The 12617-nt window shown below is 45.5% G+C and overlaps 1 protein-coding gene across 9 annotated transcripts in view; it reads right to left on the bottom strand.

Moving 5' to 3' along the window:
- ank2b (ankyrin 2b, neuronal) overlaps nt 1–12617 on the bottom strand; it is a 176339-nt gene that overhangs the window by 18667 nt on the left and 145055 nt on the right. For all 9 annotated transcript variants that reach the window (XM_061961222.2, XM_061961226.1, XM_061961221.1 and 6 more), the window contains 2 exons: nt 6173–6269; nt 5886–6114 (listed from right to left, as the gene is read on the bottom strand). In XM_061961222.2, coding sequence (XP_061817206.1) covers nt 5886–6114; nt 6173–6269 — 326 coding nt within the window. The remainder of the gene's footprint in view (nt 1–5885; nt 6115–6172; nt 6270–12617) is intronic.

The raw sequence follows: 12617 nt of genomic DNA, 5'->3' as shown, positions 1-12617 counted from the left end.
GACCACGCAGTCTGATAGTTTATATATCAATGATGAAATCTTAACATTGCAACACATGCCAATACGGCCGGGTTAGCTTACTAAAGTGCAATTTTAAATTTCGCGCGAAATATCCTGCTGAAAACGTCTCGGTATGATGACGCCGGCACGTGACGTCACGGATTGTAGAGGACATTTTGGGACAGCATGGTGGCCAGCTATTAAGTCGTCTGTTTTCATCGCAAAATTCCACAGTATTCTGGACATCTGTGTTGGGGAATCTTTTGCAATTTGTTCAATGAACAATGGAGACAGCAAAGAAGAAAGCTGTAGGTGGGAAGCGGTGTATTGCGGCAGGTGTTGTGCCGGATAACGCACCCCCGCCGTAGAATGCACCCCCTGACTGGCGTGCCGGATAACACAGCCGGTGTTTCATTGTTTACATTCCCGGAAGATGACAGTCAAGCTTTACCATTGGCCAGTGGAGAACTCGGACAACAGAGACTCTTACCAGGAGGACTTTGAGTTGGATGCGCAGACGCGGTACCGTGAGTACGCATGCAGCTGCGGCTTCCAAACATTTGATCGCTTGCCCGTACGTGCGTGCCGCTATGTGCATGTCACGTACCTAACTTTGGGGACTTTGGGGAAATATATCCGCTGTATGAACTTTGGGGAGGTGAACGGTACTTTGGGCTGTGGGATTGAGTGTGTTGTGCAGGTGTTTGAGTTGTATTGGCGGGTTATATGGACGGGAGGGGGGAGGTGTTTGTTATGCGGGATTAATTTTTGGCATATTAAATATAAGCCTGGTTTTGTTGTGGCTAATAGAGTATATATATGTCTTGTGTTTATTTACTGTTTTAGTCATTCCCAGCTGAATATCAGGTCCCACCCGCCTCTCACAGCATCTTCCCTATCTGAATCGCTCCCACTGCCCTCTAGTCCTTCACTCTCACTTTCCTCATCCACAAATCTTTCATCCTCGCTCAAATTAATGGGGAAATCGACGCTTTCTCGGTCCGAACCGCTCTCGCTGCTGGTGGCCATGATTGTAAACAATGTGCAGATGTGAGGAGCTCCACAACCTGTGACGTCACGCTACTCGTCTGCTACTTCCGGTACAGGCAAGGCTTTTTTATCAGCGACCAAATGTTGCGAACTTTATCGTCGATGCTCTCTACTAAATCCTTTCAGCAAAAATATAGCAATATCGCGAAATGATCAAGTATGACACATAGAATGGACCTGCTATCCCCGTTTAAATTAGAAAATCGCATTTCAGTAGGCCTTTAATGTAACTGAATGTGGCGCATCGCCACACTTTTAAAATAAGGGATTTTTACTAATTCAGGTAACATAATGTATTGTGGGCAGCACGGTGAAACAGGGGTTGGGTGCTTGCGCATCACAATACGAAGGTCCTGGGTTCGATCCTGGGCTCGGGATCTTTCTGTGTGGAGTTTGCATGTCCTCCCCGTGACTGCGTGGGTTCTCTCCGGTTACTCCGGCTTCCTCCCACCTCCAAAGACATGCACCTGGGGATAGGTTGATTGGCAACACTAAATTGGCCCTAGTGTGTGAATGTTGTCCGTCTATCTGTGTTGGCCCTTTGATGAGGTGGCGACTTGTCCAGGGAGTACCCCACCTTCCGCCCGATTGTAGCTGAGATAGGCTCCAGCACCCCCCGCGACCCCGAACGGAACAAGCGGTAGAAAATGGATGGATTGATAATGCATTGTATATTCCAGAAGAAGTCACACAAAGTCCAACGCTATTTTTAACTTTTATTGCCAAACTAATGCTAATAAACGGTACACAATGTACAAAACACAAAACCAGTGAAGTTGGCACGTTGTTTAAATTGTAAATAAAAACAGAATACAATGATTTGCAAATTATTTTCAACCTATATTCCATTGAATGGACTGCAAAGACGAGATATTTAATGTTCGAACTGAGATACTTAATTTTTTTGTTTTAACTTAGAATGATCATTTGGTTCTGTGGACTCGTCAGACCACAGAACACTTTTCCACTTTGTATCAGTCCATCTTAGATGAGCTCGGGCCCAGCAAAGCCGGCGGCGTTTCTGGGTGTTGTTGATAAATGGCTTTCGCTTTGCATATTAGAGTTTTAACTTGCACTTACAGATGTCGCGATCAAATGTAGTTACTGACAGTGGTTTTCTGAAGTGTTCCTGAGCCCGTGTGGTGATATCCTTTACACACTGATGTCGCTTTTTGATGCGGTACCGCCTGAGAGATCGAAGGTCCGTAATATCATTGCTTACGTGCAGTGGTTTCTCCAGATTATCTGAACTTTTTGATATTACGGACCGTAGATGGTGAAATTCCTAAATTCCTTGCAATAACTCGCTGAGATATGGTGTTCTAAAACTGTTCGACAATTTACTCACGCATTTGTTCACAAAGTGGTGACCCTCCAAAGGCGCATTGGTGAGGTCACACACTGATGTTGGTCGAGAAGGCCTGGCTCTTAGTCTCCGTTCTAATTCATCCCAAAGGTGTTCTATTGGGTTCAGGTCAGGACTCTGTGCAGGCCAGTCAAGTTCATCCACATCTGACTCTGTCATTCATGTCTTTATGGACCTTGCTTTGTGCACTGGTGAACAGTCATGTTGGAAGAGGAAGGGGCCCGCTTTAAACTGTTCCCACAAGGTTGGGAGCATGGAATTGTCCAAAATGTTTTGGTACCCTGGAGCATTCAAAGTTCCTTTCACTGGAACTAAGGGGCCAAGCCCAACTCCTGAAAAACAACCCCACACCATAAATCCTCCTCCACCAAATTTCACACTCGGCACAATGCAGTCCGAAATGTAGCGTTCTCCTGGCAACCTCCAAACCCAGACTGGTCCATCAGATTGCCAGATGGAAAAGCGTGATTCATCACTCCAGAGAAGGCATCTCCACTGCTCTAGACTCCAGTGGCGACATGCTTTACACCACTGCATCCAACACTTTGCATTGGACTTGGTGATGTATGGCTTAGATGCAGCTGCTCGGCCATGGAAACTCATTCCATGAAGCTCTCTGCGTACTGTACGTGGGCTAATTGGAAGGTCACATGAAGTTTGGAGATCTGTAGCAACCGACTGTGCAGAAAGTCTTTGCACTATGCGCTTCAGTATCCACTGACCCCTCTCTGTCACTTTATGTAGCCTACCACTTGGTGGGTGAGTTCCCAAACTCTTCCATTTTCTTCTAATAAAGCCGACAGTTGACTTTGGAATATTTAGGAGCGAGGAAATTTCACGACTGGATTTGTTGCACAGGTGGCACAGCTCCACGCTGGAAATCACTGAGAGTGGCCCATTCTTTCACAAATGTTTGTAGAAACAGTCTCCATGCCTAAGTGCTTGATTATATACACCTGTGGCCGGGCCAAGTGATTAGGACACCTGATTCTGATTATTTGGATGGGTGGCCAAATACTTTTGGAAATATAGTGTATACACACACACACACACACAAACAGTACATACATCATAGTGCCTACAAATTGTACAGTTTTTTTATTAAAACAGAGACTTTGGTCGAGGCCTCGAATCAATCATTCATGTTTACATTGATTCTTATGGAGAACTCTGTTTCACTATAGGAATGTTTCAGTTGGCAAACCATGTTGAAGAGCAATTTAGTTTGTAGATTTAGTTTCTCCCTCTAAAACCTAAATTTTTCTTAAAAATAATAATACAGGTAGAGATGTCCGATAATGGCTTTTTTTTTTATTCCGATATTGTCCAACTCTTAATTACCGATTCCGATATCAACCGATATCGATATATACAGTCGTGGAATTAACACATTATTATGCCTAATTTTGTTGTGATGCCCCCCGCTGGATGCATTAAACAATGTAACAAGGTTTTCCAAAATAAATCAACTCAAGTTATGGAAAAAAGTGCCAACATGGCACTGCCATATTTATTATTGAAGTCACAAAGTGCATTATTTTTTTTTAACATGCCTCAAAACAGCAGCTTGGAATTTGGGACATGCTCTCCCTGAGAGAGCATGGTTGAGGTGGGCGGGGTTGGAGGGGTAGGGGGTAGCGGGGGGGTGTATATTGTAGCGTCCCGGAAGAGTTAGTGCTGCAAGGGGTTCTGGGTATTTGTTCTGTTGTGTTTATGTTGTGTTACGGTGCGGATGTTCTCCCGAAATGCATTTGTCATTCTTGTTTGGTGTGGGTTCACGGTGTGGCGCATATTTGTAACAGTGTTAAAGTTGTTTATATGGCCACCCTCAGTGTGACCTGTATGGCTGTTGACCAAGTATGCGTTTCATTCACTTGTGTGTGTGAAAAGCTGTAGATATTATGTGATTGGGCCGGCACGCAAGGGCAGTGCCTTTAAGGTTTATTGGCTGTCTGTACTTCTCCCTACGTCCGTGTACCACTCCGTACAGCGGCGTTTTAAAAAGTCATACATTTTACTTTTTGAAACCGAAACCGATGATTTCCGATAATACAAACCCCGTTTCCATATGAGTTGGGAAATTGTGTTAGATGTAAATATAAACGGAATACAATGATTTGCAATTATTCAGTTGAATATGCTACAAAGACAACATATTTGATGTTCAAACTGATAAAACATTTTTTTTTGCAAATATTCATTAACTTTAGAATTTGATGCCAGCAACACGTGACAAAGAAGTTGGGAAAGGTGGCAATAAATACTGATAAAGTTGAGGAATGCTCATCAAACACTTATTTGGAACATCCCACAGGTGAACAGGCAAATTGGGAACAGGTGGGTGCCATGATTGGGTATAAAAGTAGATTCCATGAAATGCTCAGTCATTCACAAACAAGGATGGGGCGAGGGTCACCACTTTGTCAACAAATGCGTGAGCAAATTGTTGAACAGTTTAAGAAAAACCTTTCTCAACCAGCTATTGCAAGGAATTTAGGGATTTCACCATCTACGGTCCGTAATATCATCAAAGGGTTCAGAGAATCTGGAGAAATCACTGCATGTAAGCAGCTAAGCCCGTGACCTTCGATCCCTCAGGCTGTACTGCATCAACAAGCGACATCAGTGTGTAAAGGATATCACCACCTGGGCTCAGGAACACTTCAGAAACCCACTGTCAGTAACTACAGTTGGTCGCTACATCTGTAAGTGCAAGTTAAAACTCTCCTATGCAAGGCGAAAACCGTTTATCAACAACACCCAGAAACGCTGTCGGCTTTGCTGGGCCTGAGCTCATCTAAGATGGACTGATACAAAGTGGAAAAGTGTTCTGTGGTCTGACGAGTCCACATTTCAAATTGTTTTTGGAAACTGTGGACGTCGTGTCCTCCGAACCAAAGAGGAAAAGAACCATCCGGATTTTTATAGGCGCAAAGTTGAAAAGCCAGCATGTGTGATGGTATGGGGGTGTACTAGTGCCCAAGACATGGGTAACTTACACATCTGTGAAGGCGCCATTAATGCTGAAAGGTACATACAGGTTTTGGAGCAACATATGTTGCCATCCAAGCAACGTTACCATGGACGCCCCTGCTTATTTCAGCAAGACAATGCCAAGCCACGTGTTACATCAACGTGACTTCAGAGTAAAAGAGTGCGTGTACTAGACTGGCCTGCCTGTAGTCCAGACGTGTCTCCCATTGAAAATGTGTGGCGCATTATGAAGCCTACAATACCACAACGGAGACCCCCGGACTGTTGAACAACTTAAGCTGTACATCAAGCAAGAATGGGAAAGAATTCCACCTGAGAAGCTTAAAAAATGTGTCTCCTCAGTTCCCAAACGTTTACTGAGTGTTGTTAAAAGGAAAGGCCATGTAACACAGTAGTGAACATGCCCTTTCCCAACTACTTTGGCACGTGTTGCAGCCATGAAATTCTAAGTTAATAATCCACTTTTTCCCCTCACCTCCACATCGCGACTGCAGGCCACCTGGGTGAAGTTCTCTTGCTGCTCCAGGGTCTTGTCCACTTTGTCGTCCGTCATGCAGAAGCAGCGCAGGTGAGCCTCGATGGGGTCGTGGGTTTTGGCGAAGACCAGGAACTTGGCCATGTAGGGCACGCAGATGATCTCGCGGTACACTTGTGACGAGAAACTTACCGACTCTTGCGCTTGCCGACAGTCAATGAGCCAGAACCTGGGAGATAAACAAGGTCGGGTGTTTCGGAAAATATCCAATGGAGAAGTTATGTTACCTGGCAGAGACGTTGGTGGTGAAGGACACGTGATCATTGATAAACGTTAGCGGGGTGGTTCCGGTGATGTCCTCCCACTGGGCCGGCGTTGTTCCGCCTGTAAAACCCCAATAGTATAAAACTGTTAACATAAACTGTAAGCTAGAAATAGCTAGCTGAACTGTTAGCTATCAGTTGCTAGTTCTACTGCTAACCATATGTAGCAAGTTAGACTGCGAGCTAACAATACTGTTAGCTATCAGTAGCTAATTGTACTGTTAGCTACCTATAACTAGCGGAACTATTGAGCTGAAAAGGGAAACGCTTTTCCCCATACTGTCGTGAAAATCACAAATAGTCTGTAAAATGGAATCCTCCATCCATCCATCCATCTTCTTCCGCTTATCCGAGGTCGGGTCGCGGGGGCAGCAGCCTAAGCAGGGAAGCCCAGACTTCCCTCTCCCCAGCCACTTCGTCCAGCTCCTCCCGGGGGATCCCGAGGCGTTCCCAGGCCAGCCGGGAGACATAGTCTTCCCAACGTGTCCTGGGTCTTCCTCGTGGCCTCCTACCGGTCGGACATGCCCTAAACACCTCCTTAGGGAGGCGCTCGGGTGGCATCCTGACCAGATGCCCGAACCACCTCATCTGGCTCCTCTCGATGTGGAGGAGCAGCGGCTTTACTTTAAGCTCCCCCCGGATGACAGAGCTTCTCACCCTATCTCTAAGGGAGAGCCCCGCCACCCGGCGGAGGAAACTCATTTCGGCCGCTTGTACCCGTGATCTTGTCCTTTCGGTCATAACCCAAAGCTCATGACCATAGGTGAGAGGTGAGGATGGGAACGTAGATCGACCGGTAAATTGAGAGCTTTGCCTTCTGGCTCAGCTCCTTCTTCACCACAACGGATCGATACAGCGTCCGCATTACTGAAGACGCCGCACCGATCCGCCTGTCGATCTCACGATCCACTCTTCCCTCACTCGTGAACAAGACTCCGAGGTACTTGAACTCCTCCACTTGGGGCAAGATCTCCTCCCCAACCGGGAGATGGCACTCCACCCTTTTCCGGGCGAGAACCATGGACTCGGACTTGGAGGTGCTGATTCTCATCCCAGTCGCTTCACACTCAGCTGCGAACCAATCCAGTGAAAGCTGAAGATCCTGGCCAGATGAAGCCATCAGGACCAAATCATCTGCAAAAAGCAGAGACCTAATCCTGCAGCCACCAAACCGGATCCCCTCAACGCCTTGACTGCGCCTAGAAATTCTGTCCATAAAAGTTATGAACAGAATCTGTGACAAAGGGCAGCCTTGGCGGAGTCCAACCCTCACCGGAAACGTGTCCGACTTACTGCCGGCAATGCGAACCAAGCTCTGACACTGATCATACAGGGAGCGGACCACCACAATCAGACAGTCCGAAACCCCATACTCTCTGAGCACTCCCCACAGGACTTCCCGAGGGACACGGTCGAATGCCTTCTCCAAGTCCACAAAGCACATATAGACTGGTTGGGCAAACTCCCATGCACCCTCAAGGACCCTGCCGAGAGTATAGAGCTGGTCCACAGTTCCACGACCAGGACGAAAACCACACTGTTCCTCCTGAATCCGAGGTTCGACTATCCGGCGTAGCCTCCTCTCCAGTACACCTGAATAGACCTTACCGGGAAGGCTGAGGAGTGTGATCCCACGATAGTTAGAACACACCCTCCGGTTCCCCTTTTTAAAGAGAGGAACCACCACCCCGGTCTGCCAATCCAGAGGTACTGCCCCCGATGTCCACGCGATGCTGCAGAGTCTTGTCAACCAAGACAGCCCTACAGCATCCAGAGCCTTAAGGAACTCCGGGCGGATCTCATCCACCCCCGGGGCCTTGCCACCGAGGAGCTTTTTAACTACCTCAGCAACCTCAGCCCCAGAAATAGGAGAGCCCACCACAGATTCCCCAGGCACTGCTTCCTCATAGGAAGACGTGTTGGTGGGATTGAGGAGGCCTTCGAAGTATTCCCTCCACCGATCCACAACTTCCGCAGTCGAGGTCAGCAGAACACCATCCGCACCATACACGGTGTTGGTAGTGCACTGCTTCCCCTTCCTGAGGCGGCGGATGGTGGTCCAGAATCGCTTCGAAGCCGTCCGGAAGTCGTTTTCCATGGCTTCCCCGAACTCCTCCCATGTCCGAGTTTTTGCCTCCGCGACCGCTGAAGCCGCACACCGCTTGGCCTGTCGGTACCTGTCCGCTGCCTCAGGAGTCCCATGAGCCAAAAGAACCCGATAGGACTCCTTCTTCAGCTTGACGGCATCCCTCACCGCCGGTGTCCACCAACGGGTTCTAGGATTACCGCCACGACAGGCACCAACTACCTTGCGGCCACAGCTCCAATCAGCCGCCTCGACAATAGAGGTGCGGAACATGGTCCATTCGGACTCAATGTCCAGCACCTCCCTCGTGACATGTTCAAAGTTCTTCCGGAGGTGGGAATTGAAACTCTCTCTGACAGGAGACTCTGCCAGACGTTCCCAGCAAACCCTCACAATGCGTTTGGGCCTGCCAGGTCTGTCCGGCATCCTCCCCCACCATCGCAGCCAACTCACCACCAGGTGGTGATCGGTAGAAAGCTCCACCCCTCTCTTCACCCGAGTGTCCAAAACATGAGGCCGCAAATCCGATGACACAACTACAAAGTCGATCATAGAACTGCGGCCTAGGGTGTCCTGGTGCCAAGTGCACATATGGACACCCTTATGCTTGAACATGGTGTTCGTTATGGACAATCCGTGACGGGCACAAAAGTCCAATAACAAAACACCACTTGGGTTCAGATCCGGGCGGCCATTCTTCCCAATCACGCCTCTCCAGGTTTCACTGTCGTTGCCAATATGAGCGTTGAAGTCCCCCAGTAGAACGAGGGAATCACCCGGGGGAGCACTCTCAAGTACTCCCTCGAGTGAATCCAAAAAGGGTGGGTACTCTGAGCTGCTGTTTGGCGCGTAAGCGCAAACAACAGTCAGGACCCGTCCCCCCACCCGAAGGCGGAGGGAAGCTACCCTCTCGTCCACCGGGTTGAACTCCAACATGCAGGCTCTGAGCCGGGGGGCAACAAGAATTGCCACCCCAGCCCGTCGCCTCTCACTGCTGGCAACGCCAGAGTGGAAGAGAGTCCAGCCCCTCTCGAGAGAACTGGTTCCAGAGCCCTTGCTGTGCGTCGAGGTGAGTCCGACTATATCCAACCGGAACTTCTCTACCTCGCGCACTAGCTCAGGCTCCTTCCCCCCCAGCGAGGTGACGTTCCACGTCCCAAGAGCTAGCTTCTGTAGCCGAGGATCGGACCGCCAAGTGCCCTGCCTTCGGCTACCGCCCAGCTCACATTGCACCCGACCTCTATGGCCCCTGCTATGGGTGGTGAGCCCATTGGAGGGGGGACCCACGTTGCCTCTTCGGGCTGTGCCCGGCCGGGCCCCATGGGGACAGGCCCGGCCACCAGGCGCTCGCCATCGTGCCCCAACTCCGGGCCTGGCTCCGGAGGGGGGCCCCGGTGACCCGCGTCCGGGCGAGGGAAATCTGAGTCTCGGTTCTTGCATTTCCATAGAAGTCTTCGAGCTGCTCTTTGTCTGATCCCTCACCTAGGACCTGTTTGTCTTGGGAGACCCTACCAGGGGGCATGGAATCCCCCGGACAACATAGCTCCTAGGATCATTGGGACACGCAAACTCCTCTACCACGTTAAGGTGGCAGCTCAGAGAGGAGAAAATGGAATCCTATAAAGTGTAAATGGTTCCATTAACACCAGTTAATGGTGTTTGTGTCAGCAACCCGCGGCTCGAGACCCGAATAGCGCCGGCCTAGTGGCTCCCTGGACCTCTTTCAGGGATGTGTGAAAATGGAAAAATATATGGTTTCTGTAGGAGAACAAACATGGCACAAACCTTCCTAATTGTTAGAAATCCGACTGTTCATATTAAACATGCTTCACTGATGAGAGTATTTGGCAAGCACCGTTTTGTCCTACTTATTTCAGCCATCCTTGAACTCACCGTGGTTTGTTTACATGTACAACTTTCTGCGATGCTGCCACGGAAAGACGTGTTCTATGCCACTCCTTTGTCTCGTTTTGTCCACCAAACGTTGTATGCTGTGCGTGAATGCACAAAGGTGAGCTTTGTTGATTGTATTGATTTGCTGGAGTGCTTACCAGGCACATTTCGTCAGTGCTAATCCATGCTAACATGCTAATTAGGCTAGCTGTATGTACATATTGCATCATTATGCCTCGTTTGTAGGTATATTTGAGATCATTTAATTTCCTTCACTAAAGTCCTCTGTGTATTTAATGTAAATGTGCATTACATTATCTGTATGTAATATTAGCTGCATCTCTCATAGTTGTCTGTGTGCCATGTTGTTCCAGACCACAGCAAACTTTACTCAACTTGTAAAGATTGTAATGAATCCATTATAGAAGACAGCCTGCCATTTCCTTTAACTTGGACACACACATCTATACCTTCGGACATTCTGAGCCAGTAATTTCTAGAAGTTATTTTGATAGTAGGCTTGTATAGCTAATATAGACACTTGCATCATGTGTTGTCTTCATTATAAGACTTATATAAGACTTTTAAAGTCATTTTGATAGTAGGCTTGTATAGCTAATATAGACACTTACATCATGTGTTGTCTTCATTTTAAGACTTATATAAGACTTTTAAAGTCATTTTGATAGTAGGCTTGTATAGCTAATATAGACACTTGCATCATGTGTTGTCTTCATTGTAAGACTTATAAAAGACTTTTAAAGTCATTTTGATAGTAGGCTTGTATAGCTAATATAGACACTTGCATCATGTGTTGTCTTCATTCTAAGACTTATATAAGACTTTTAAAGTCATTTTGATAGTAGGCTTGTATAGCTAATATAGACACTTACATCATGTGTTGTCTTCATTATAAAACTTATAAAAGACTTTTGAAGTAATTTTGATAGTAGGCTTGTATAGCTAATATAGACACTTGCATCATGTGTTGTCTTCATTATAAGACTTATATAAGACTTTTAAAGTCATTTTGATAGTAGGCTTTTATAGCTGATATAAACACTTACATCACGTGTTGTCTTCATTATAAGACTTATATAAGACTTTTAAAGTCATTTTGATAGTAGGCTTGCATAGCTAATATAGACACTTACATCATGTGTTGTCTTCATTAAAAGACTTTTAAAGTCATTTTGATAGTAGGCTTGTATAGCTAATATAGACACTTAGATAATGTGTTGTCTTCATTATAAGACTTATATAAGACTTTTAAAGTCATTTTGATAGTAGGCTTGTATAGCTAATATAGACACTTACATCATGTGTTGTCTTCATTATACGACCTATATAAGACTTTTAAAGTCATTTTGATAGTAGGCTAATATAGACACTTACATCATTTGTTGTCTTCATTATAAGACTTATATAAGACTTTTAAAGTCATTTTGATAGTAGGCTTGTATAGCTAATATAGACACTTACATCATGTGTTGTCTTCATTATAAGTCTTATATAAGACTTTTAAAGTCATTTTGATAGTAGGCTTTTATAGCTAATATAGACACCTACATCATGTGTTGTCTTCATTATCAGACTTATATAAGACTTTTAAAGTCATTTTGATAGTAGGCTTGCATAGCTAATATAGACACTTACATCATGTGTTGTCTTCATTATAAGACCTATATAAGACTTTTAAAGTCATTTTGATAGTAGGCTAATATAGACACTAACATCATGTGTTGTCTTCATTATAAGACTTATAAAAGACGTTTAAAGTCATTTTGATAGTAGGCTTGTATAGCTAATATAGACACTTGCATCATGTGTTGTCTTCATTATAAGACCTATATAAGACTATTAAAGTAATTTTGATAGTAGGCTTGTATAGCTAATATGGACACTTACATCATGTGTTGTCTCCATTATAAGACTTATATAAGACTTTTAAAGTCATTTTGATAGTAGGCTTGTATAGCTAATATAGACACTTGCATAATGTGTTGTCTTCATTATAAGACTTATATAAGACTTTTAAAGTCATTTTGGTAGTAGGCTTGTATAGCTAATATAGACACTTGCATCATGTGTTGTCTTCATTATAAGACTTATATAAGACTTTTAAAGTCACTTTGATAGTAGGCTTGTATAGCTAATATAGACACTTGCATCATGTGTTGTCTTCATTATAAGACCTATAAAAGACTTTTAAAGTCATTTTGATTGTAGGCTTGTATAGCTAATATAAGACACATCATGTGTTGTCTTCATTATAAGACTTATAAAGTCATTTTGATAGTAGGCTTGCATAGCTAATATAGACACTTACATCATGTGTTGTCTTCATTATCAGACTTATATAAGACTTTTAAAGTCATTTTGATAGTAGGCTTGCATAGCTAATATAGACACTTACATCATGTGTTGTCT

Source organism: Nerophis lumbriciformis, linkage group LG05, assembly GCF_033978685.3.
Source record: "Nerophis lumbriciformis linkage group LG05, RoL_Nlum_v2.1, whole genome shotgun sequence".
NCBI classification, from domain to species: Eukaryota; Metazoa; Chordata; class Actinopteri; order Syngnathiformes; family Syngnathidae; genus Nerophis; species Nerophis lumbriciformis.
This window is presented reverse-complemented; position numbering and strand designations above follow the sequence as displayed.